Below are 26,162 nucleotides of genomic sequence, written 5' to 3'. Positions count from 1 at the left end.
ACAGGAAGGGTATACAAAACCCTTTATTTTTCACTCTTTACAATAATTTCCGTACTTCGGAATACAGAGACCAACTACTTGTGGTCTGAACGTAAGAATATAAAAATATAACTAAACTCTAACTTAAATTTGGAATAATAAACGTGGAAGATTGGCCTTATATTAACAGGAAGCCGTATGTAGTACAGAGAACTGTTAACACTACAATACGTTTAAAAATTATCACGAGGATTAAACCTCTGGCCTGGAAGGCAAACAGCAACTGAGTAAAATTTCTAAGGTAAGCGGCCTGCTTCGACTAACTCCTTCCTCTCTCTCGCTTGGCAAAAAGCCACAACTTAAGTACTTGGCGTTCGCCAGACAGATTTTGCATAAATAAGTTAACGCTTTTAATTCTGGCCGGAAGTAGAAAATAAGAAGTGATAGTAAAGATTTAAAATAAAATAAACGTTAGTAAAACTTAAGATCCTTACATACTTCCCGCCAGAGTTAATTAGTTTGAAACTGAGGTCTAAAAGGACCTTGTTGAAAACTTTTAGCTCTAGAATCTAACGCGAGGCCAATCTTTTACAAATATTTCTTACTAGAAACTAGAAATTATTATTTGTCAACAGGATTTCAATTTATGTTTACAATTCAATATTAAGGTTATTATATATTTAGATAACATTTATAATCATTATAAATTAGATACATTTAATTATTAGATTTCTTCACAGTACTTTCACAGTTGTTTATAAGTGAATAAATTCTTCATTTCAAATACATTTATAAATAATTTAATGAATATTTAAGTATTTTGTCAAAGGCAGATACATGCTTTTTGCAAGCACATGCATAAATACCCATACATATTATTTCCTATTTATCATTTCCGGCATGTGCAAATCTTTAATTTCTGTGCATTCACTATATTTTTCGTGTAAAGTAATTTACACTAATTTAGCATACACCCGAAAGTTTTACACAAAAAATATATATGAATAAAATTTGAATAAAAATTATAAGTATTATTTTTAATACCCACTCAAAGGTCAGTTTTTCTTCAAAATTCCTCCACGATGGCATCTCTCTCTTTAGGCAGATAGCCCTTGCATGCGTTACTCTATTTAATAAAAACTTAATCTGACCTGTGTGCCTAATTACAAATATTTTAACATACATAATTTTATATTTACATTTAGCCATCAAGTTTCAAACTTTTCAAATCTTCTAGAAAAAAAATTTTGGCAGATCTCTTTTAGCAATTTTCTTAAAATCTATATTTTTGTAGTGCAACAGCTTAGAATTTTATAAAACAAATTCATAATCAAAATCGCTGCTGTTAGTTATCGAAAAATAACCAAGATGTGATTTTTGCGTAAATGTCACTAAACTATACAAATTGCTATTATCCATCACACTATGAATGTTTCTTTCATGCGAGAGTGTCCCTTTTTCGATTTCTATGGAACTGTCGTGTGTCGAAATACTATCAGAATCTTGTCAAGCGAGCTTCTGAATGTAAACAAAGAACACCCCGTCTGGTGACCCAAGCTTCAAAGCAGTGCTTCACTTCTAGCGCGGAATGGCCTCTCCTCCCTTTCCTACCTCCATGGGAAGGAGGAGGGAGGGGGAGGGGAGGGTGGAGACGTTGCGGAGTTGCGGAGCTTCTATTGTTCCAGAATCGGCTTTTACCCACTACTTTTCTTCTATTAAATTTGGTCCTTTTACTAAGTAATCATTAAAGGAGGGCGATCTATTAACTTTACATGATGCGTAAAAAACAGGTCTTATCTTAGTCGAGACACTGTCTGGTTTAAATACTGGGTGATGCGGCAAGTAGCGCCCCTTAGAATTCAGTTCATCGTCTGGTACTATTTCGGTTATACCCTCCTCCATCCATTCACTAAAAGTTCTATCATATTCTTCGATTTATGTAAAGACTTGAGTTTTCGGGTGACACTAAACAATCTCTTTTCTGCTACATGACGATTTGAGGGCAATTCTGCGTTATATACTAACCAATGTAATCCGACACAATAACGACCATCTTCGTTTCTGGAAAGAAAGAGAGAGTTTAAAAATTGTTTGTGGGCAATTTCTGCCTCAGCAGCGTTAGTTGAATTCTGATGAGCATCTAATATTCCGATCGTTTTTAAGTTCCAAAGATCGGAGATTTTAAAGTGGTCGCCCACTAAACTTGCACACAAAATGGAAGCATCTTTAAGTTTGTGATTAACAAATTCCTCCCATGCACCACAAATATCCAAGTTTCATATAGACTGCTGTTGGTCCTCCTTTTAATTGCTTTACTGATCCCGTGAGAAGTTTTCCATAAATATCACTACCGACGAGCATTTCTATTTTTGGACAATCTGCTCCCAAATATGACAACCAAACGTTGTTTCGTTTTAATTCTTTTAATATCGGACCCTTGGGTACCCAAGGTATATCCCCACATATTATGTCTTGATCTAAAAATTCAAATTTTAGATCTGAATACTTACGCGGAATGGCTGAACATACACTGGTGTGCAAAAATTAAGGACGAGACGGTTTTTTCAATATAACTTTGTACAAAAGCTTTCCAAATCAACACATTTAATACCGTAAGATCCCCAATACGTAAGGACATGAGTAATGTAAGCAACACTTACTAAAAGAGAAATCAGAAGGATAAAAAGAAGCTTTATTGAAAAAGTAGCATGGAGCGCAATGCGACTGAAGGCCGAAACATCCCTGTGATGGGTGTCCAGCAAGAAACATCCGGTCTTTAATAGGGGATATGATCTCCCCTGACTGCTAGGCAGGTTTCACAGCTTCTGCCCATGCTGAGAATGAGGGTGTCAATGAGTTGTTGAGGCATTGCTGCCCATTCGTCTTGCAGCGCCAATCGAAGCTCCGGAATCGTTACTGGTGGTAAGGTACGAGCTGCAAAGCGTCTGCCTAGAAAATCCCATACATGCTCGATGGGATTGAGATCCGGAGATCGTGCCGGCCAATCCATACGTTCAATATCCTCACTCTCTAAGAGCTGTTCCGAAGCTACTGTGCGATGACATGGTGCATTGTCGTCCATGAAAAGGTACTGCGGACCCATAGCGCCTCTAAAAAGACGCACATATGGAAGAAGAATCTCGTTACAAAAACGGGTCCCGTTGAATGAACCTGCGTCGAAGATGTGAAGGTCTGTACGACTACCAAGCATGATGCCTCCCCAAACGAGAACACCGCCACCTCCATACCTGTCCCTTTCAATGATGTTCGAGGGATGATTGCGGCTTCCTCGCTCTCTCAACATTTTATTTGGAAATGATTGGTAACCCCTATTCAGTGGCTAATGATTTCAAACTATACGATTTCTGGGAACCACAATATAAGAGTACTTTAACATCCTTATGCTTTTTGTCACCACCTACTCGCATAAAAGTCATTAAAGTTTGTCAGCGATACAAGTTTGCCTACGTGTGTGTGTTGTCTATTTCTGATTTTTCTGTTGGAGGTTCAGCTTCATTATTAATTTCTGAACACAAAATAACTGAGTGGGATTTATAAGCAAAATACCTAACAAACTGTTTACAGAACTTTGCCATATGATTTGGTTCCAAGCATTTTAAACAACATTTTTTTTCTCTTTAACTTTAGAAATCCTTTCATTAAGAGACAATGAACGTGCATAGTAACAATTTTTACTATCATGCATTTTACCACAAAAAATACAAGCATGTTCTTTAGTTGTAAGAAAACCTGTGGCAGTAGGAACATTAGCCTGTTTCTTAAATTTAAATTTACTTTTTGTTTCCCTCCTTGCTTTATCATGATATCTTACTTTACGACTAACACCCTCGAGTCCATTACGTTCCAATTTTGATCTCTCCTCACCCTCCACTTCAGCCTTTAAAAATTTTATTAAGTTGGTAAGGCGAGAACGATCAGTTCCTTCCGGTTGGTTAAAGAGCGAACTCCTTTGCCACGCCTTTAAAATATCCTCACGATTCCACCATCGTTTTGTGGAATCGTAGAAACGCATCGTGGAAATAACCATTTAAGACCTAAAAATTCGAAGGCACTCAACTGAGCTTCAATTTTATCATACAGTTTATCAAAAGGTAATTTATCCTTGTGATCTGCCTTCACATTAGAGACAATTCATTTAATTAGTTCCCTAACATATACTTCTACTAATAATTCAGGTTTCCCAAAACGTTCCTTCAAAGCCAATATAAATCATATAAATCATATAAAATTTCATATAAATCAGGGTCAGTGTGAATTTTCTCAAACTGCGACCAAAACGGTAGCCAATTTATCAATTTCCCATCAAACTTCTTAGGGAGACGGCGCTGTGATCACGTATGATGGAGGCAGGATCTTAGAAGAGCTCCTAAATTTTCAAAGATGTTTTTCACAAAATATCCATTTATTTAAGAAAAATTTTCGCGAATATCCTGTACATTGTCTCGTTCTCAAAACCGAAAGTTGTCCTGAAGGTCTTATCTTCCTTGCAATATTTTACAACACCAAGACGGAACATTCAGATAAGTAGAACTTCTTTTCTCTAAGCTAAACCAAATATCTGTCACTAAAGTACCTTTAAATTCATTTATTTATTATGATCATTATTATTATGCTCATTTTATTATGTTCTGGCATTAAATACTTAATAATTGCTTTAAATCATGTGGTTCCTTTTTTTTTTTTTTGTTTTTTTTTTTTTGTTTTTTGGTTACCATCTCGTAGGGACGCTATCCTTATCAGTAGCCTTTATCAGTAGTGTAGTCTTTCAGCGCTACCCATTGAGGCTCCCTTGAGGAATTTCTCGAGAGGCAAAAAACTGGATCTTGGGCCTCAATGAATGTATAGATTTGTAGTTTTTGCTCCTTTAATCTATATTTCCTATCTATTTAAATTAAAAGCATATATTAATACAGTGTGCCTCAAATTGATAAAATAGTACACATATAATAAATTATGACCATTAACTTAATAAATAAATAAAATGCTTATTTTTTAAATTAATTAATATTAAAATAAAAAAACTCTGTAATTTATTTACTTATTTATTTTTGCTGATGTGTTTTCGCCTTGTTTTAGATTTATGATTTTATCTGATGGTGCTTTCTGAGTATATGAATACGTTGGAAACCACAATTGATGATGTTACTTAAGTTAATGTATAATTTTGCATGATATTATATGCATCTTGATCTTATGTGTCTTCTGTTACTGTGCCTCAAGGTAGAGGCTAACATATTGTTTCCCATGTTAAAAAATAAAGTTAAAATTTTTTAAATTTTAGTTTCCCTGTTATAGCAAAAGTTAGCTTCTAAACTAGACTGTTATGTGACTGGACCCTCAATATTTATATTTTATTATTAATTTTACCCCATCTTCACATCTATTCAGCTTTACAAAACACGCTCATTACACACACCTGTAAGACTCTATTTAATGTAAATGATAACAACTTCCTTTGACTACACTCATGGACACAATCGTGGTTTTTTTTTTAAACAAAATTCTCTTACCTCCTTCCTTTTCTTTCTATAGGCCCTTTTTTTAAATTATAAATATAATTTTTTTTCCTCTCCATTATTTTTGGGCCATTTATTTTTTACTTTATTTTGTCCCATCTTTTCTTCCTAGCCTTTCGAACTCGTATAAAATACAGTCAAAAGTCGTTAATCCGGACTCGTCGAGACTTCGGCGATTCCGGATTATAGATCATCAGTTTAAATCTGCTAAGATGGCATGCAGAAATTAGAAAATTAAAAATATGAAACCGTAATTTATGAAATAAAAAAACAATTATGATTTAAAGGGTATAAAAATTTACAAAAAGAAAAAGCTTAATATTTATTTGTTTACTTTATTAAACATTTCTTTCAATGTAAGTTGTTTAAGTTGCTTCGTTTAATGTGATAATACTTTCTGTTTAATTCTATTAAACAGACATAATTTCTTGTTTAGTTACAAAGTTCCGCTGTTCAAGTCCTATAATTGCTGTGTTGAGAATACCGACTAATTTGTCAACCGAAATGTTTTCGTTTTCAATAACCTCTGGGTCACTTTCTTCACTATCGGAAGCGAAATATAATGACGAGGAACTTGATTTAAATCATATCGAGATGAAATACTACACTTAGTAAGGAATTATAAGCCAAATAAAATAAAAACATCTGCCCTGAAGATAAGGATAGTGCTGACAGATCAACTTCCAATCCGCGGCGTGAAATTGATACAGATTTCGGATTTCAAAACATACTTTCGCTTTGTAGATACAAATTACATATTAGTAAATATATATCGGAAATTCTATTTGACATAATCGAAAGTTCAAGCTTAGTTTTATGAAATTGCTCTAACAGTCTGCAAAAAATAATAAGCCGGATCCAATTCGAAGATTAAGGAACGACGCAATATGTAACAGTAACTGAATTAGATAATTTTAGCTTAGCTTATACCTCCGTTACAAATTACACGCGCATGCGCATAAACATATTCGCAGCCGTAAAGGTCTTACGCACACTCGTAAACGCCTGTGCGCATGCGCAGAAAGTTTGTAGCTCCGAGGTCCGGATTATAGATCATTCCGGATTATGGGTGTCCGAATTAACGACTTTTGACTGTATACGAAGTTCCTTTTTACTCTCCTCTGAAATACGAAATTGCCCCCCTTTCTATATACCTTTCCTTCGCACCTATGCTTGATTTTTCGCCCATCGTTGCAGAAACACTTAGCGGGTGCAAAACAAGACATCTGTCTACTTTGTCTGTCAAACTTCTTAAGTTAGATTTTCGGAAGTCTATACTGTTTAATCTTACTGCAACAAATACCAGCACCATCATTTGGTCTCATTTCTAAATTGATTTCATTTGAAAATTGCAATTTTTCATTAATTTGCCGAGTGTTATGAAATCATAAGAATACCTCGCGAATTTCGATTTCTTTAGTAACATCATCCTCTAAAGTTTTCCCGTCTTCAGTTAACAAATCAAAAATTTTATTATCTAGATTTTTTATATCTGAATATACATTTTGTAGTTTTGTAAGTTTATCTCGTACTAAATCTACGGAAAAATCTTCGGCTGCCCACTTATTTGTTTGGTGTTTTTTCACAAGAGTAAGAATAACTGGATTTTTGTCAATTTTCTTTGACTTTTTAAGTGAAAATAGGTCGATGTGTAAATAGGTAAAGTCAAGGGAGCGCACAATTTTTTGTGCTATTCTGGGATGTTTTTTTAAGTTAAAATAGATCGATGTGTACATGCATACAGAGTATGTGCAATTCGTAAAACGCGCCAAGCAGTGGGCGATTCTGCACTCTCCCCAAATCTTCTTTCACTAACTCCGTTTTTACAATATTAGCAGTTTTTGCAAAAGAAGTGTGTAAACCTGTCTGTTTAAGTTTCAGAGCCTTTAAAGCTCCCATAGTTAACTTTCAAAATAAAACAAAGTGCTTTACAAAATAGTTTCGATTTCCAACTTAATTATGCTTTAATACATCAAAAACTATCTATAACCCTTAAAATTATTTTTGTAAGTTTCTTTCTTAAAATCCTATCGCGGGACGCCAATTTAGGTTGATTTTATTACTAAAACATAGCGTCATCATTAAAATAAAAATATTTCTTTCACTCATCCAAGATACAGAGCAATCCAGAAAACAAAAGACAAATTTTACTTACTTACCTAGTTAGTGTGATGATGAATCGAAACCAATGCTGATGCATGGGAAATAAAAAAATCGAAGGAGTCGATTCGTCTTATTATATCTACACTACAGCATAATACAATTATACTAAAAATATATACATCATAACAATTTCTGAGACATTTTACTACCCCCTAAAGTTTTAAAACATCTCAATCGGTTCACGTCACAAAGTCGAAAGGAAAAAACCCTTTTTCTTTTCCTACTTCGATGACAGCCAACGCCATCTGTACCTCGAACATCAAATGATAAGGAGATTTATTTTTAATGTCTGTAAGATACTAATTAGTTTCACAACAGGAATCATTAATTAGCAAAGAGAAACTGTGCTCCTTTGTAATGAAATTCAGATGTCTGTAGTTGGTATATAATCATGTGCAAGCCTTCTTCTTGTGAATTAACATGATAAACTTTGTACAAGTACTAGAAGGTTGAAAAATGTACTTGTCTTTCATGTCCTTCAGAAGATTTCATCTTGTCTTGCCACAGGAAGATGCAGAAAATGCTGCTTAACCCATACTAAACCGCTGTCTTAAATACAGGACGATCCAATTAAATTTCATTAAATGGAAAAGGAAGGTAACCAAATACATAAACTTTGGCACAACTTCCTTGAAACAGACATAAGTTTCATATGCAGGCTAAAAAATTGCTTGATGTAATTAATTTCATTAAAATAATATTTTAAAATTAACCCTTTAAAATGATTTATTTTCGAGCAGTTATTTAGGATTAAAATCTATATTTTTTCTAAATAGATGTATATATTTCTGCTAGCAGATCTGATTTATTGAACTATTTATAGTATTAAAAACATTCGTGAAAAAAATTATCTTTTTAAGGTATTTTATTTGCATTTTACATGCGTCCTGTGACAAAGGTCCTATCCCCAAAGTTTTTCGTTCGTCACTGCCCCCAACCAATGATTCTCATTTCTTCAAACCAATTTTAAACAACAGCTATTCATAGAATGACGTTAGAGTGACATATGGAAGCATTCGGGAATATATTATTCCGGAATTTTCTTTGAGTATCTTTTGTATTACATTACAAAAGTAAAATGTTACACAACCTCCTAAATAGGGTTTTCTGAGTAAAAGAAGATTCATCTATATGATATTTCATTGGCAATAGTAGTAGCAAGCGTTACTTTTGTATTAAACAGATAAACATTCCAAACAGAAATTAGCCCGGCAAATTTCTTTTTGACCTTGCTTGGATCCTAATGGTTCCCCTGTGGCCATTCAAAGCTGCAACACCAGATGAAATTTTTCTACAGAACTGCACATGCGCTTGTTCTTTTGGGAAAAATAATCTGAGTATTTTTCTTTAAAGTAGATTAGTTACTTCCTTGTTTATTATTTAATTGAAAATTTTAATTGTCTTTGAAAGATCATTATTTTTAAAATGGCAAGAAAATTCCTAACAGCTCTAGAGGTTTCTTGAATATATGAATTTTCTCTCTGATGAAGAAACTGATGAGCTTGAACCTCAGTTAGTGATGAAAAATAGACAGAAGATTCTGTTACTAACTGTAACATATTAGTATCATGTGGCGAATCTGAAAAAGAAAATACCATAGGAACTATAGAAATTTCATCAAAAAACTGTGAAAATCTAATTTTGATGTAAAAGTCCCTGAGTGAAACAAATGTGAACCGAGTCCCCGAGCGTTCATGCTTATTTACGCAAAACAGCACCTAAGAACATCAAGTTCGCTGCAAAATAATAAAGAGCTTCTCTGTCTGGGCCACGAACACGTACTGATAAAAAAAAAAAAAAAAAAAAAAAAAAAAATCCGAGGGAAGCCACAGACGACGCCAGTTAAAAACATGCAAGAGAAAATCTACAACTATTTGCAAATTATGCAATATTTGACTTTGTATTGACTGTTTCCCCAAGTTTCATTGCTAATTGCCCTCTTGAGTAAGCAAACAATTTTTTAATTTAGTAGTATATTGGACCGTTGTCGTATTAATAGGACAGCCCGTAACTTGATAAAATCCAAACAATATCTGAAAAGTTTTCTTTTACATGTGTTACAACCTCATATAGAGTCAAAAGTCGTTAATCCGGACTCGTCGGGACTTCCGCGATTCCGGATTATAGATTATCAGTTTAGATCTGGTAAGATGGCATGCAGAAATTATAAAATTAAAAACATGAAACCGTAATTTATGAAATAAAGAAGAATTATGATCTAAAGGCATACTTGCCAACCTATGACACTCAAAAATCAGGAGATTTTTTTTAAGAAATCAGGAGATTTTTCACAATGTTAAAAAGAATTTTTAAATAATAAAAATATAGTTTTTAATAATGAATTAACTTTAAATAGTTATTAAGTCTTAAATGCAAGCAAAACAAAAATACCTTAGACATAAAAAACATTTTTATTACTTTCATCGTTAAAAAAAAAAAAAAAAAAAAAAACTTTAATCAGTTTTCATACAAATGTTATGGACAGTGGCAGATTTTGCTCTCGTTAAAAAAGAAACTTCATAATTTTGTTCATAGCAATTGCCACGTAGGCCTGCTTTCGCTAATAAAAGTTTTTCTAATGTGTCATCACTAATATTAGGTCTAAATTTAGTCCTCGTTTTCGCAACAACACTGAAAATCCTCTCACACTCCGCATTACTATGGGGAACTGTCAAGATGGCCAACATAATTCTAGAGAGTTCACTATATTTTAAAATTCCATCAGCACCTTTCAATTTTCCAATTAACCTCCACTGGGTGTCAATCCCAGTTGATTTTATAACTTCATCCAAGTTTTCTAATTGTAAACTGCAAATTTGCGACTGCAGTATATCAGTAGCAACATCAATATCATCATCTTTCATGACTAAACGAAGTAACACAGGAAATCTGTTCAAAAAGTACCTTATATCAAAAAAAGATGCATTTGCTAAAGCAGAAAGATCAGCAACTTTAGTATGCAAAATCACTTCATCGTTGACTGAAAATTTATGTAGTGTGTAATCACATACATACTCGACAGAAGTAACTTCTAACATGAAGATAAAACTTATTTTTGTCTTCTTCTGAAAGTTCTTCCACTACTTTTGTAGTTGCAGCTCCTATTACCAAATCTTCATCTTCCTTCTGATTTTCTGTTTCACCATAAATCACATCATATATAGAATTACAAGACAAAACACAGACTGGTTTTACAAACTTTGATAAAATGTCTTTAAACAGATCATAAATCATTGATTGCAAAACATGAATTAATGGAATTCTGCTTTGTAGAATTGTGTTCAGAACATCGAATGATGGCAAAATGAATTGTAAAAAAAAAAGAGCAAAAAGCTTTGTTAAGGTCCGAAGAAAAAACCATAAATATTCGTTCTTCACATGATAAACTTACAGTAATCGGAAAATGTTTCGTGTGTTGAGCAATTTTTTTTTATTTTGAGAGAAATTTGTATCAGCTTTACGCTTATATTTTGCAGTATTATTTTGAGAACTGCCAGTTGAATTGCTGAATGATGCAGAAATTACAAAAAATCAAAATTTTTCTCATTTCAGTATTATGCAGCTGTTGGAACTGTTTCAATTTTTCCTTTCTTTTAGAACTCCTTTCAAGATAATAATAAATATCAACAATGTGTTCATCCACATTTAATGGTAAAGAAGCTTCCCCTTTTTCAGCTGCTAAATTTAAGAGGTGACAGGTGCACCTCATAATCTGCAAATCTGAATTTGCCTTTCTTAAGATGCTTGCAACACCAGTCTTCAAGCCTACCATTACTGGTGCATTATCGGCACCAAGCGCTAAGCAAATATCCAGAGGGACTGCATTTTATTTTAAAGTTTTAATAATTAGCTGTGCTATATTAAAGCCTGTCGAATGTCCTTCTAAAGTGGGGTCAGAAAGTAAACTGCACTCAATTTCTGAAGACTCTGGATTAAAAAAAGAAACAACAATTGGATATAGTTTTGAACGGGTATTATTGCTTCCATCCGTAGAGAGGCAGAACGGAGCTGTTTTAATGCAATCAATAACTGAAGATTTATTTTTCAAACCCATTTCTTTAACAATTGCACCTGTTTTGGTCCTTGCACTTGAGTATTTCTTAGCGATTTCACTATCGGGAAACATTTTTCTATATAAAGCTGCAGCGTGATCCGATGCATTCAGTGGAAGGTTGTGCTCCAGTAAAAAGGCAGAGAACAGACATTCTGTATGAATCACTTTTTGGTCCTTTGTTTCCGAAGAAAAATTTAATTTTTCGTTTTTTCAAAACAACTCAAGTTGTCCTTGTGTTTTTGTGTACGCACATGTTTGAGAACATCCGCCCTTCCACCAAGCGAAATCGAAAAATCGCAACGACAGATGGTACACATCGCAAATTTATTACATTTCATTGAAGAAATAATGGAAGGAAAGTCAACTGTGTACGATTTTTGAAACGTGCACGAGTATTTCACCTTTCTCGCAGAGATATCAAAAGACGATAATTTCTAAAACTATTTCCCAAAGGCACGTGTACTCACACAACTCAGGACAAGATGAACGAAATAGCGAAAGAACATCCAAAGAACGGCCAACGGCCTTGAGCTTGCTTTGTGCTCATTGACTAATACATGCCAGATGACACGCAGTGGAGCTCGATGCCCATTGGACAACTGGAGAACGACGTTGCTGGATGCGTATGCTGTCAATCACAAAGCAGAAATTCTCATCTGATTCGCAAGGTTTCATTTTAGATATAGTCTAGAGAAAATTCAGTTGCTTTCAGACGTCCAAAATCACTTTTTTTTTTTTTTTTTTTGTTCATAAAACGAAGTATTAAGCCCAGTTCCATAAAAATCGTGAGAAATATTAAGAATAAGAAAAGGTCGGGAGAAATATATTGTAAATCGGGTTGGCGGGAGAGCGGTCGAAAATCTGGAGTCTCCCGCCTAAATCGGGAGAGTTGGCAACTCTGTAAAGGGTATCAAAATTTACAAAAAAAAAAAAAAAAAAAAAAAAAAAAAAAAAAAAAAAAAGCTTAATATTTATTTGCTTACTTTATTAAACATTTCTTTCAATGTAAGTTGTTTAAGTTCCTTCGTTTTTTATATGATAATACTTTCTCTTTAATTCTATAAACAGACATAATTTCTTGTTCAGTTACAAAGTTCCGCTGTTCAAATCCTGTGTCGAGAATACCGACTAATTTGTCAATCGAAATGTTTTCGTTTTCAATAACCTCTGTGTCACTTTCTTCGCTATCGGAAGCGAATTATAATGATGAGGAATTTGATTTAAATCATATCAAAGACGGAGTACATCGAAATGAAATACTACATTTAGTAAGGAATTATAAGCCAGAGAAAATAAAAACATCTGCCCTGAAGATAAGGATAGTGCTGACAGATCAATTCATTGCGCACCGCGACGTTCCCACCCCCCGGCGCAGAGCAGCGTGAAATTGATAAACAGATTTCGGAATGGTTAGCTAAACAAAGGATATGCCTTTATCCATTTTTTGCAGCAATTCCACTTTTTGTTTAATGGATTTCGAAACATACTTTCGCTTTGTAGATCCTTCACATATTAGTAAATATATACCAGAAAGTCTATTTGACATAATTGAAAGTTTAAACTTACTTTTATAAAATTGCTCTAACAGTCTGCAAAAAATAATAAGCCGGATCCAATTCGAAGATTAAGGAACAACGCAATTTGCAACATTAACTGAATTAGATAATTTTAGCTTAGCTTACACCGTCCGTTATACATTAAACGCGCATTCGTAAACGTATTTTGCGCATGCGCACACGCATATTCGCAGCCGTAAAGGTCTTACGCGCATGCGCAGAAAGTTTGTAGCTTTCAGGTCCGGATTATAGATCATTCCGGATTATGGGTGTCCGAATTAACGATTTTTGACTGTAATTGAAATCTCTTAAGTGTTGCATTTCACAAACAAATCACTTTAGTTGAAAGCTGAACAATTTAATATGCTAACGTTAAAATGCACATACACACACTGGTAAATTTCTGTTCAATAATTTCAAAGAAGTCATACTTTTCTAAAATTTTAATGAAGTGCAAATTACAAAGTAAAAACCACGAAATCACAGATCATCATAAGACATTTCTGTATAAAGGCACAAATTCTTCAGACAAATTATCTCGTACATTTTGCAAGATTATACGCATAGATATGTATTTTTTAGTATAGCAGTTCAACTGAAAGCAAGCAAATGCAAGAGGGGAACGTAACAAATATTTAGCCCACTTTATTAAATCACATAATTTCTTTCAAATTGCTACTACAGTCAAAAGTCGTTAATCCGGACTCATCGGGACTTCGGCGATTCCGGATTATAGATCATCAGTTTAAATTTCGTAAGATGGCATGCAGAAATTCTAAAATTAAAAATATGAAACCGTAATTTATGAAATGAAGAACAATTATGATCTAAAGGGTATCAAAATTTACAAAAAAAAAAAAAAAAAAAAAAAAAGCTTAATATTTATTTACTTTATTAAACATTTCTTTCAATGTAAGTTGTTTAAGTTGCTTCGTTTTATGTGATAATACTTTCTCTTTAATTCTATAAACAGACATAATTTCTTGTTCAGTTACAAAGTTCCGCTGTTCAAGTCCCGTTAATTGCTGTGCCGAGAATACCGACTAACTTGTCAATCGAAATTTTTTCGTTTTCACTAACCTCTCTGTCACATTCTTCATGTCTTTATCAAATTTTTTTCAACAATTCCACTTTTTGTTTGTTGGACATCGAAACATACTTTCGTTTTGTAGATCCTTTGAAAGTTCCAGCATCGGAAATTCTATTTGACATAATCGAAAGTTCAAGTTTGCTTTTATAAAATTGCTCTTACAGTCTGCAAAAAATAATAAGCGCGATCCATTTCGAAGATTAAGGAACAACGCAATCATTAACATTAACTGAAATAGATAATTAGATAATTTTAGCTTACACCGTCCGTTATACATTAAACGCGCAGGCGGAAACATATTCTGCACTTGCGCACACGCATATGCGCAGTAGTCAAGGTCTTACGCGCACGCGTAAAACGCCTGTGCGCATGTGCCAACGCGGCGCATGCGCAGAAAGTTTCTAGCTTTGAGGTCCAGATTATAGATCATTCCGGATTATGGGTGTCCGAATTAACGACTTTTGACTGTATTCAGAAAAGTATTGAACAGCACAAATAAAAATAATATTTGTATGCACAGTCACAACTATAATAAAAATAAAGTACTTTTCAATATTGATGGTGTAGAGTGTAGAAAGGCTGACTTCATAATGAAGGGCAAGAATTTTGACGGCACAGAATGCTGAAATGAGGATCAACAATGAACATGAAACTGACACCCGAGGCAGATTAAATCTTCATTTTATTTTCAGTGAACATGTTATGGCCACAAACAACTTGGCATATTTATTTAGACATTTACATTTTTGATACTGTTACAATAGAAAAAGAGCACATGCAAACAGCATCCAAGCAGCATGACAGCACAGCGAATTTATGTCCAAGTAGCACAGAAGTTGAAGCTAAAAGTCACGCCTTCATCCAATATGGAAGATCGCTAAGACGAAGGTTTTGGTTTAGGTTAGAAAGGTTTTTGTTCTCAAAATTTTGAGTTTAGGTCCCGAATTACCCACATCATCAGTGTTGCCCAGGCCTTGCAAGATGGCTAGAAATGACACAATCCAGAATTGTTATTAATTTTTTTTAGAATAAAGAGGAAATAATCAAATTAAAAATGAAATTATAAAACTAATTTACATATTTTTATCTTATATATACATACGTAATATAGAAAAATGTAAATCAAAATTATAATTTAAACTAAGTGACCTCTTAATTCTTCCTCTCTATTCTATAAATTGTAATAACTCATCTGGATTGCATCACTTCTAGATTCCATCTTGCATGGCCTGAGCAATGCTGATTATGTGGGTAATTAAGAACCTAAACTAAAAATTTTGAGAACTAAAACCTTTCTGACCTAAACCAAAACTCTCCTCTTGGCGATTTTCCATACTAGATAAACGCGCACTTCACTTCAACTTCTGTGCTGCTTGGATGCAATTTCGCTAAGCTCTCATCCCGTCGCAGCATTATCAAAAATATAAATGTTCTGGAAATAGGCACGACTTGAGTGCCAAGTGAATTGTGGCCACAGATGTCACTTTAAAGTCTTTTTATCACATATATATATATATTGACAGAAAAAACTCTAATATTTACATATAAAGCATAAATTAATTTTCCCTTGATCTTACATTTGCACAACATTTAACTGACAATAAATACTGGAAAATATCTGTTTATATTCAGTAATAAGACTAGATTTCATCAATTTCATTTTTTTAAACTGCAGTGTTATTATAGTTTAAATGTTATTGATTGTATGGCATTCTTACACAAAATATCACCTGTGTAAAAAATGAAATATAATATTTTCATTGTTTGCAACAAAATGTGATGTTCAAATTAACTGCTTAGATTTTGTTGTTAGTATTTACTTATTAATTTATGAAAAATTGCAAAATTATTATCAAATATCATAAAACAAAAAGAAAATTTTGTTTATACAACTAAATGATTAGTATCTTTAAATAATCATCCAAACGTTATAAAACTATATTTGACATTTAAACAAATTCTTGCATAACCTAATAAATTGAATGGTGATTATTTTTCTTAATTATCTCAAGGATGATGAAAACGAAATCAACCATATTTGTATAATTATTTTTGCATTAATATAAATGTTGATATAAATGAAGAAAATTGGTTATCATATTTTATTTTAAATGAATTCTCAACAATGATACATAGTGCAATGTTGCAGTTTTGTCTAAAATGATTGCTCATAAGCTTTATAAAAAAAAGTGCATCCAAAACAATAAAAAAGGAGAAAATTCCTTGCTTAAAAAAGCAAAATGTGTAGAGAACTTTATGAAAAGTAAGAAATTTTACTACATTTTAAATACCATGAGTTTACCATCCAGACAGAATAAGAGTGCTGAACAGTGGTGGTTTATTCCAGGTTCAATTTCCAGTTAATGGGCCGCTGCAAGTGCATTTTCATAATTTCCTGCTCATGTATTACATAAATATCAGCTAATTTCTCTTAGAAAAGCTTCCACAAAGTGATTCCTTCCTTAGGCAGGTAGCTTGCTTATGTTTTGCGATGTTCAAATAAAAACAAAGGGGGGCGGGAACCTTTCATTTACTGAACAAACAAAATCTTTCATTAATTGAAGGTCATGTTAGTTGATTAAGGTGAAAGTCAAGAATTATCTATGTAATAGAAGCGATGCCTTAGTGGAGAACTTTCTTTACGGAACTGGCTCAAATTCACATTACATATTTCATTAATGCTCAGTGCAGGATTTACATATAAGTTACACAAGCTATAGCTTAGGGTCCCCCCAAAATTAAAATACAAATTTATAAAGGGCCCTATATCTCAAATAGCTTAGGGCCTTGTCTAAATCTAACTCTGCCAATGCTGATATTTCTACAGATGTTTAATAAAAATCTGTCTGAATATGTGGCTGAACAATATGAAAAATATCTATTAAAACAACAAATTTCAATTTTCCATTTCAGTACTGAAAATGTTGCAGAATTACAAAAACTCCCTCAAATTCCAGAACTATAACTCATCATAAATTAAGAAGGAAAAGCAACAAATAGGTTACATACTGCTGTGGAATAAGAAATAGTAACAGGGTATCTTTAAAGCTTTCAGCAGGCAGAAACAGTATTACCCTTTGTACAGACTCGGACAACAAGACAACTATGATTGGTAAGTACAGGTACATGAGGGAAAGACATTAGAATTTCACCATTGGTCATACAAGTGTAAGTTTACCACTCTAAATGCAAAACTCAGCTTGAATTTTCTTGCAGAACACTGCAGGAGATTTTCAAAAGACAAAAAGCAAATGTGACTCGTGCATTATACTGCAATGCAATGTTACAGCTTCGGTCTCTTCAAAGGTTGCCTTGAAGATACATATTTTATGGATGATGTAGATACTAAACAAGAGGTCCATCTATAGTTGCAAGAACAATTCAGACTCTGATGCAACAGATATTAAGCCCCTCATGCATGGTTGGTATAAGAGAATCAGTTATAAGTATGCATCACATAGTAAAATGAAACTGATTGCTGCATTAAGCATTTTTATTTTTGTAGTCATTCGTAACCTACTTATTGGGTACCCCCGTGTGATACGAACATGGATAGCTATCTCTTTGGTAAATGTGTTGCCACTAGAATAAATATTGAAGTAATCAAAGTGCTGACAACCATTATTTACAGACTTTACATGTGAAGAAGAGACACATGCAGTTTTATCTTAAAATCACACTTGCAGAATTTCAAGCAGCAGTTTCTGTATCTTTTCTGAAATCATATATCGGTAATCTCACAGAAAGGAAATTCACTTTACAGAATGAAGACAAAAGGCAGTCTCCTAACCTACAAATGCAATTAAAATTCATAATATAGATTGTATAATTGAGAAAGTTCTGAAAATGAAAGGAAAATTTCCAACTGCAGCAATCAGTTAATAATTACTCACAGCTAGTAAAAAGTTTCATTGCTTAAGAAATATTTTACTGTCCTTACATTACTTTGCAAAAGGGACTGTGATAATGTTGCATTTTTGTAGTGCGTCAAAGCTTTTTGCATTTTTACACGATAAAATATATTTATTTTAATCTAGAATGAAACATGAAATCAACTTCATGCTTATTAAAAAAAAATGTTTTTTTCTTGGCAATAAAATGGCTTAAAAAGATAATGCATTTTAGACGACTGTGATTAGTTAAAGTAAAATAAATAAAAAATATAGAAATGAAGTCTGTCAGGGTAATTAGAAAGTAATGCAAGACTGACAGACATATATATATATATATATATAATGAGAAAGAGATTCTGTGATACAAAATAAAAAAATTTCACTCATTTACTGAAATCTTATCATATATGTTTCATTAATCAGATACTAATATAAATTTCCTTTTCCTTTACAGCTTTTCTTCACAAACAGATATTTTGAAAGCTATAGTAATGAAAATAATGCCATTATTCCTTTCAAGATATCACATAGATCATAACTAAAACTCCAGTAAGTGAAATAACAATGTTTTTCAATAAAAACGAGAAAACATATGTATATTTAACTTTCATACACATTTTCTCCTTCATCAAACTTAACATTTGGAATTATTTAAAATGGACATAAAATGTTATACAGATAATATCTTATGGTCACTAATACTAAAAAAAGAAAGAGGGAAAATTAGACAAAGTACATAGCATCTTTAAGTCCATCTACAACCTTTATAGCATTGATAACTGATTCTGGTAAAGCATGAAAAGCACCAGGAGTTGAAGTATCACTGCTAGTTGTAGACTCCTCTATTTGTGATACAAGATGCTGTCGTGCACGATATGCTGCTAAATGTGCATACTGAACAGGAGCTGGTGTAGATATACTTTTAGTACATCGAACATACGTGTGGCACAAATAATATGTTAGCTTCTGCAAATCATCAGCAGTAAAATTATTGTCATCCTCTATAACAGTATAGTGGCTTGGGCGACTTGTACCTAAGAAAATAAATAATAGAAATTACAGAAAACTGTCAATGAATTCAATGTATTTAAAATTACACTGAAACAATACCATAAGTTTTAAGTTCCTATCTAAATAACAGGTTATATAACAATAGATGTCTGCCAATTTCATTTTTCAAATTAGGTGGAAATTCAAAATTTTGAGAGCAGCTGACACATTCTCTTCCTTTGCTAGTGATAAAGCTTTTAGAAAGTTTTTCTCTTACAATTAATAGCAATCTTCCCTTAAAAACCATCCCAATAATCCCCCAGTCATCATATTTTTCTCTCCTTTCAGTTAAAAAATTTCCAAAATTCTCTGTATGTAGGATTTCAAGGTTACTTAATAAAATTTCTGCCTCAATCCTGATGATCTAACAACAAATCTAATTTTTTGGAAATTTTACCCTCCTTATCAAAACTTTAATGTATACTGACCAATTAGCAGATCATAAAAATTTTACATAAAGAAATATAGATGCATTACAAAAGGAGACATTAAAAGAAAGAAAAAGGCGTTCAGTCTTTTAATCTCACTCTTTCTCTTTATTTTGCTACTTTTTACTTTAGTTAAAATTATCCTAAAAACTAAATTGGATTTTCCATGTTAAACATTTCAGTGTTTTATCTCATGTGATTGTTTGGATTCTTTTTCTTTTCTTTCTTTTTGATACCTGGAATTAAATGTTATTAGTTTTCATCACGCAAAATGTATACGAAAAATTCACATCCTAGAAAATTAAAATTGCTATAACTTCACTTGTATGAGATCACACATACCAATTACCTTTCAAATTTATTATTTTTAATCTGTTGGACACAAGGTATATGTTCTCCATGATAAAGGAATAATGGTGTCTTGTCACATGATGAATACTACGGTTAATTATTTCAGTTATTGAATCTCTCTTCTGGTCATTAACAAGAAACCTTATACACTGAATGCTTAATATGCATGTTGTTCCCATTTGAGAAGACTTTTGTGTACCACAATTTAGAAAATGATTAGTGGCAAAAGATTGAATGTTTTGGATGCAGCTTGAATGCTACTGAAGAGATGTTATATTCATTAAATTAGATTATTTTGTTTGTATATTCACATAAATTTGTATTAAAACTAGATTGATATTGACTTTATGAGAATTATAACTGAACCTCTGCATGTAGAATTTAAGACATGACCAATTTTAAATACAATTATCCTAGAACTTCAAATATGTCATTCCCTTATTATTTGGTGCAACAGCCGGAAATTATACTTTTGATTCAAAGCTTACTTTTTGTGTGTTTGGATTTATATAAGTTCACTACAGATAAATTGACATTTGATGTTACTGCTAGGATTAGGACCATTGGATAAGAACTTGCATACTTGTTTCTGTTTTCATCAGAACTGGAGTCATCTTTTATTTAAATTCTCTGACCTTGCTGATAAAAATGACTAAATAATTTCTCCTAAAAAGAAAAGAACTACAATACACTCTCTAATAATTAATCTGTTTGAAAAAATTAAAAATTCTTTAAATGATTCTCTGTGGTTACCTAATCTTTAGATGAATTTCTTGAACAACTGACAGCTAGATGCGATTTTCTCAGTGAGTTGGATAACAATATTAAAAAACTATTTAACAAAGAGACACTTGAATTAGTGTTATAAATATAATAAATCACTTTCCTAAAGAAGCTCAAATGAAGCTTCAATAAACTAAAATTGCACATAAAACAATTGTTACATTGTAAGAACAATATTTAAACTAATAATGACTGTTGCCATTCAATGTAGTAATTTTAGTGCTGCCAACAATATTAAATATTATACCACATTCACCCCTCCCAAAGATTATTAATAAGTTGCATAGTCTGCCAGATAAGAAGGCTGACATCTCTGCCTTTTCGGATGCAAGGATTCACTCTCATGCAAGTTGTCATTTGAAGTATTTTCAAAATCCTCTTGTCTGCTAGGGCACGGTAAGTCACTGCCTTGGGGGATCCTCTTCTGTCGATTTTCTTACAGTTTTTGATACGGGTTCAGGAGCTTCAGTGGCTATACCTTTGTTCTGTTGAGCAAAAGAATCTGAAAGTTGTTGGTTTTCATCCAACCCGATATCATGGCCATGTATGAGAGTATCTCCTCTGGGTGCTAAATATCATATTGAAACGTTGGTTTCGCGACCATCTGGAAGTTTAACGCAAGCATAGTCTTGGTTAGCCTCAATGAGCTTCACTTCCTGCACAATAGGTTCATATTTATTAGCTCGTGTATGGTTCTTCATTAATACTGTTCCGGATTGTGTTAACCATGTAGGTAAACAACGTCCATTATATGATCTTCTAGCATGGATGAACATACATTCATGTGGTGTGGCATTTGCTGCTGTACATAAGAGTGACTGAATCAAAAGCAAAACAGGTTGCAGAAGGCCTTCCCAACGTTCGATAGCCACGTTCTTTGATATTAAAATCAGCTGGATGGTTTTCCATATGATTCCATTATACCTCTCTACTTGGCTGTTTTCTTGAGGATTATATGCAGTTGTGTGACTTGTTGCTATACCAAGTGAAGTTAAGAAGCATTTTAATTCACGAGACATAAATGAAGATCCTCTATCAGAATGTATGTAGGCTGGCATCCCAAAAATTGAGAAAATATTTTTTAGGGGAGCAATAACAGTAGCAAATGACATATCAGGGCAAGGTATTGCAAAAGAGAATCTTGAAAACTCGTCCACAATAGTAAGAAGGAAACGGTTTCTGGAAGCCGTAGGCAAAGGACCTTTGAAATCTAGATTTAGTCTTTCAAAAGGTGAAGTTGCTTTAATAAGTGTCCTTCAGATCTACAGAAACCAGGTTTTACTTCACTGCAGCATACACATGAATTAACAGTTCTTCTAGTGAGAAATGCAAATTTTTAGATCTTACCCAGTGATACATTCGAGTAATTCCAGGATGACAAAGTTCATCATGTAGTGCTTTTAGATCTATTTGCGGTTTTATAGCTGCATTTATTCTTGATAAAGTGTCTACAATTTCATTTTTATTTCCAGGGTGATATATAACATCAAATTTGAAACAAGCAAGTTCTAACCGCCAACGCATAATTTTCTCATTTTAAATTTTACTGGAGTGCTGTTGATCAAACATAAATGCCACAGATCTTTGATCGGTTAAAACTTCGAAGTGTCTTCCAATTAGATAGTGTCTCCAGTTTCGTAAAGACTCAACAACAGCATATGCTTCTTTTTCAATAAAAGAATGTTTTCGTTCGGAAGATTATTGCTTGTTCTTGAGAAAAAAGCTATAGGACGACCAGCTTGACTCAGGGTTGCTCCTATTGCAAATTCAGAAGCATAAGTTTCAACTCTGAATGGTATATTATCCTCAATTGCAGCTAAAGAAGCTTTGGATATATCTCTCTTAAGGGAACTGACGGCTTTATCGGCATCTTTACTAAAGGGAAAAGGTCCTCTAGTCAAAAGAGGGTGAATCTTTTCAGAAAAATTGGGAATCCAACGGCAATAATGAGCAAACATTCCCAGTGCTCGCTGTAGAGATCCTATATCTTTAGGAATCAATAAATCCATTAGCAGTTTCAGTCTATCAGGATCAGGTTTTATTATATTATTAGCTATATAGTAGCCAAACAGTTTTACAGATTTCGTGGAAAATGTGCATTTCTCCTCATTCAGGGTTAGGTTACACTTCTTAGCAGCAGCCATAAACCTCTCTACGTTATTATTATGCTCAGCTTCATTCTTGCCACATATAAGTTACATCATCAAGGTAGGGAAAGGTTCCTGATAATTCTTCAATTGAATATATTTCATCGATTGTACTTCGGACAGAAGCAACTCCATTTGTTACACCAAATGGAACACGTAGGAATTGATAGAGTTTACCATGAGCTTCAAACGCAGTATAATGCTTCTCTGATTCTTTGATAGGAACCTGATGATAAGCATTTCTGAAATCAATTGTACTAAATATTTTGTTTTTATACTTCAATTTTGAGAAGAAATTCTGATCGTGATTTTAGCTAATAAGCATGTAGAAACAATTTCGCTGCTAAAGTGCAGAATCGCCCACTTATTTGTTTGCCGCTTTTTACAAGAGTAAGAATAACTGGATTTTTGTCAATTTTCTTAGACTTTTTAAGTGAAAATAGATCGATGTGTACATAGATAAAGTCAAGAGTGTGCACAATGCCATTTCTGTGCAATTCTGGGATGTATTTTTAAGTGAAAATAGGTCGATGTGCACATGGATACTGTGTATGTGCAATTCTTAAAAAAGCAGCAAGCAGTTTGCGATTCTGCACTTTCTCTCAATTTCGCACCTAATCTTCGTCATGATTAAGCAATTTTGTTCCATAAAAGTTCTAGTATAAGCATAATTCAGCTAGCAGATTGTTGGAAAAAATGTTGAGTTAAAAAAAAAAAAAAAAAAAAAAAAAAAAAAAAAAAATGTCTTTACTTCTGGTAAGCATCAAGCATAGTGAATTTGTTACAAGATATACACGAATTTACATTGGCACACTTTGAAATTTAGCACCTTTCTTTAATGATATTAACGCCAAATGTGGTTTATGGATTTTGTTACAGTGAATTGACACAGCTATTTTTAACCTTAAGTTTAAAATAAATTTTTAAGGAGCCCTATATGAAATTTTTACCCTCAATGATCAACTATATGAAATTTTTTCCCTCAATGATGCATAACAAATATTTATTAATACTATATGAAAGCTATTTTGTAAAAATTATAGATGATTTTATTCAAATTTTTAACATTAAAAAGTAAATTTTTATATTCGCTGTGTTATCATCTGCTACTTTACTTTAACCTCATTTAAATTGAATTGTCTAAAACTGAGAAAGTTTCTTGATGTTTATTTTCACAATATTTTTAAGCAAACAGGATGCTGACAGTTTCGGTCTTGTCTCAGCTTAAAAAAAATATATATATACAAATATAAATTTTACATTAATTCTCCTAGAAAGAATGTTTTTAAGTAGTCATTTTTCCTCATGTTGTAGATTATATAAAAAACATGTTCTTTAACATAGAAATTATTAAGCTTAAAAATTCTAAATGATACGATTTAGATTGTTTGCACCCGATATAAGAATTAGGTCACTCGGTGGTACGTTTCTGGAATGGTTTATTTCTTTTTCATTTAACAAAAATCTTTTAATTCAAATATTTATCATTTAAGCTTTGTTTTAAACTTTATTTATAGTTAAAATGTCTAGAAAATGAAAACCTGTCTTCAGCTGAAATGCATTTGATGCAACTGATATTTAAAAAAAAGTTGACAAGAATGCAAAATTTATGGAAGTGTGGAAATCAAATAATCTTAATTTACTTGTGTCAGCACTGAAAGCAAATTTTCTTTCAGTGGTGACACAAGTAAATTCAAATAAAGAAAGAAGGAAATTAGGGGGAAAAAATTAAAGGGGAAATCTACTTCAAGGAAGTTGGATGTTCAAAGAGAAAACACTTGAACGTGTACGTCAGCAAGCAGCAACAAATGAGTTTGTGCTAACAGAGAAGACAAAAACGATATCATTGCAGATTAAAGTGAACAGCGACTGGTTTTCGACTATATGGTTGTATAAATTTAAATTACGTCATAGAACATATCGTATCATAAACAAATCATCCCATGATTTCTCAGTTGAATTATTTGAAGATTCAGGAATTTATCCAGTGACGTATACCGGTATCAGCTAAATACGTTTTATCTCTTGATGAAACCAGTCTTTTCTTTCATCTCATGTCTTCAAAATGCCTAGCCTCTAAAAACTGATAAAGTAAGGTGACCAGATTTGCCGGAGGGCAAAGCGGGACGCAGGGATCCAAATTTTTTGGTGCCGGGGTAGGGGGAGAGGGCGGAAGCCCCCATATGAAGGTGAAAATATGGAATGCAAAATTTCTAGTGAAGTCACATTGTCCTGTAAAGAATTACCCATCATTTGAGAATTAGCGTGTATGTTAAACAGACTCTATTATTGAAAGAAAAAAAATAATTTATCCATATCTCAATAAGCGTAAGAGCGAACAAAGAATAAAAAAAAGTAGTCGGAAAATAAAGTTTATAACCTCCTACCTACCTTACTGCTTGAATGTGTCCATCCAGCATATGACGCTGCAAATGCATTAATTCAACACGGATGATGGGCCTTCTTGATCAGCCACTGATTTAACCCTTTGACGCACGCGATATTATTTTTATAATTTTTTTAACCAAAAACTCTATAAATTGAATATTATGATCCTAGAGGCAAATAATATATGAATTAAAAAAATCTACTCTTGCCCATTGTTCTGTGGGTGGTGGTCGCACTGTGAAACCACCGCACGTCTAGGACTTTGAAACTTACTGATATAGTAAGGGGAAAACTTACCATTTTCCAAGCGCATTCCAATAAATGACGAAATTTACAGATAAAAAAAAATTAAAAAAAAGTATGTAAGAATTGCATTATATATAATTTTTTTACATTATTTTACAAAGTAAATCGTCAGAAAAAATTAAAAAATAAACATTTATGTAATTTTTCTATAGCAGCGAAAATATAGGTACCTACATAATAAGGACATTTGGATATATGGATTAAAAAACTCAATACAATAAGGATAAAAAAGAACTCAGTGTTTTTTTTTTTTTTTTTTTTTTTTTTTTTTTTAAATTTCAAAGAACAAATTTTTTTTTGTGACACTGTTCAAAGCATGTTTTGTCTTTGGCACATGCATAGACAGGGTTCATAGCCACATTTTAGTTAAAAAAATAAGCACCTATAAGCACTTTTCAAGCACATTTTAAGAAAAAAATAAGCACCTGTCTAATTAC

The 26,162-nt window shown here is 32.8% G+C and overlaps 1 protein-coding gene across 4 annotated transcripts in view; it reads right to left on the bottom strand.

The window, feature by feature from the left end:
- Positions 1 to 13,717: 13,717 nt before the first annotated feature.
- The window catches only part of LOC118205656 (protein argonaute-4-like), a 126,777-nt gene continuing 114,332 nt past the window's right edge, over positions 13,718 to 26,162 (bottom strand). For 3 of the 4 annotated variants that reach the window (XM_085823449.1, XM_085823448.1, XM_085823447.1), the window contains 2 exons: positions 19,035 to 19,306; positions 13,718 to 15,364 (listed from right to left, as the gene is read on the bottom strand). In XM_085823449.1, the coding sequence (XP_085679575.1) occupies positions 15,299 to 15,364; positions 19,035 to 19,306 (338 nt within the window). In that variant the 3' untranslated portion in view covers positions 13,718 to 15,298. The remainder of the gene's footprint in view (positions 15,365 to 19,034; positions 19,307 to 26,162) is intronic. The other variant, XM_085823450.1, reaches the window with a different exon arrangement.

Source organism: Stegodyphus dumicola, chromosome 9, assembly GCF_044657685.1.
Source record: "Stegodyphus dumicola isolate Sdum_Otavi_A_Nest chromosome 9, ASM4465768v1".
Taxonomy (NCBI): domain Eukaryota; kingdom Metazoa; phylum Arthropoda; class Arachnida; order Araneae; family Eresidae; genus Stegodyphus; species Stegodyphus dumicola.
Note: the sequence above shows the minus strand (reverse complement) of the source record. Positions and strands in the feature narration are given on the sequence as shown.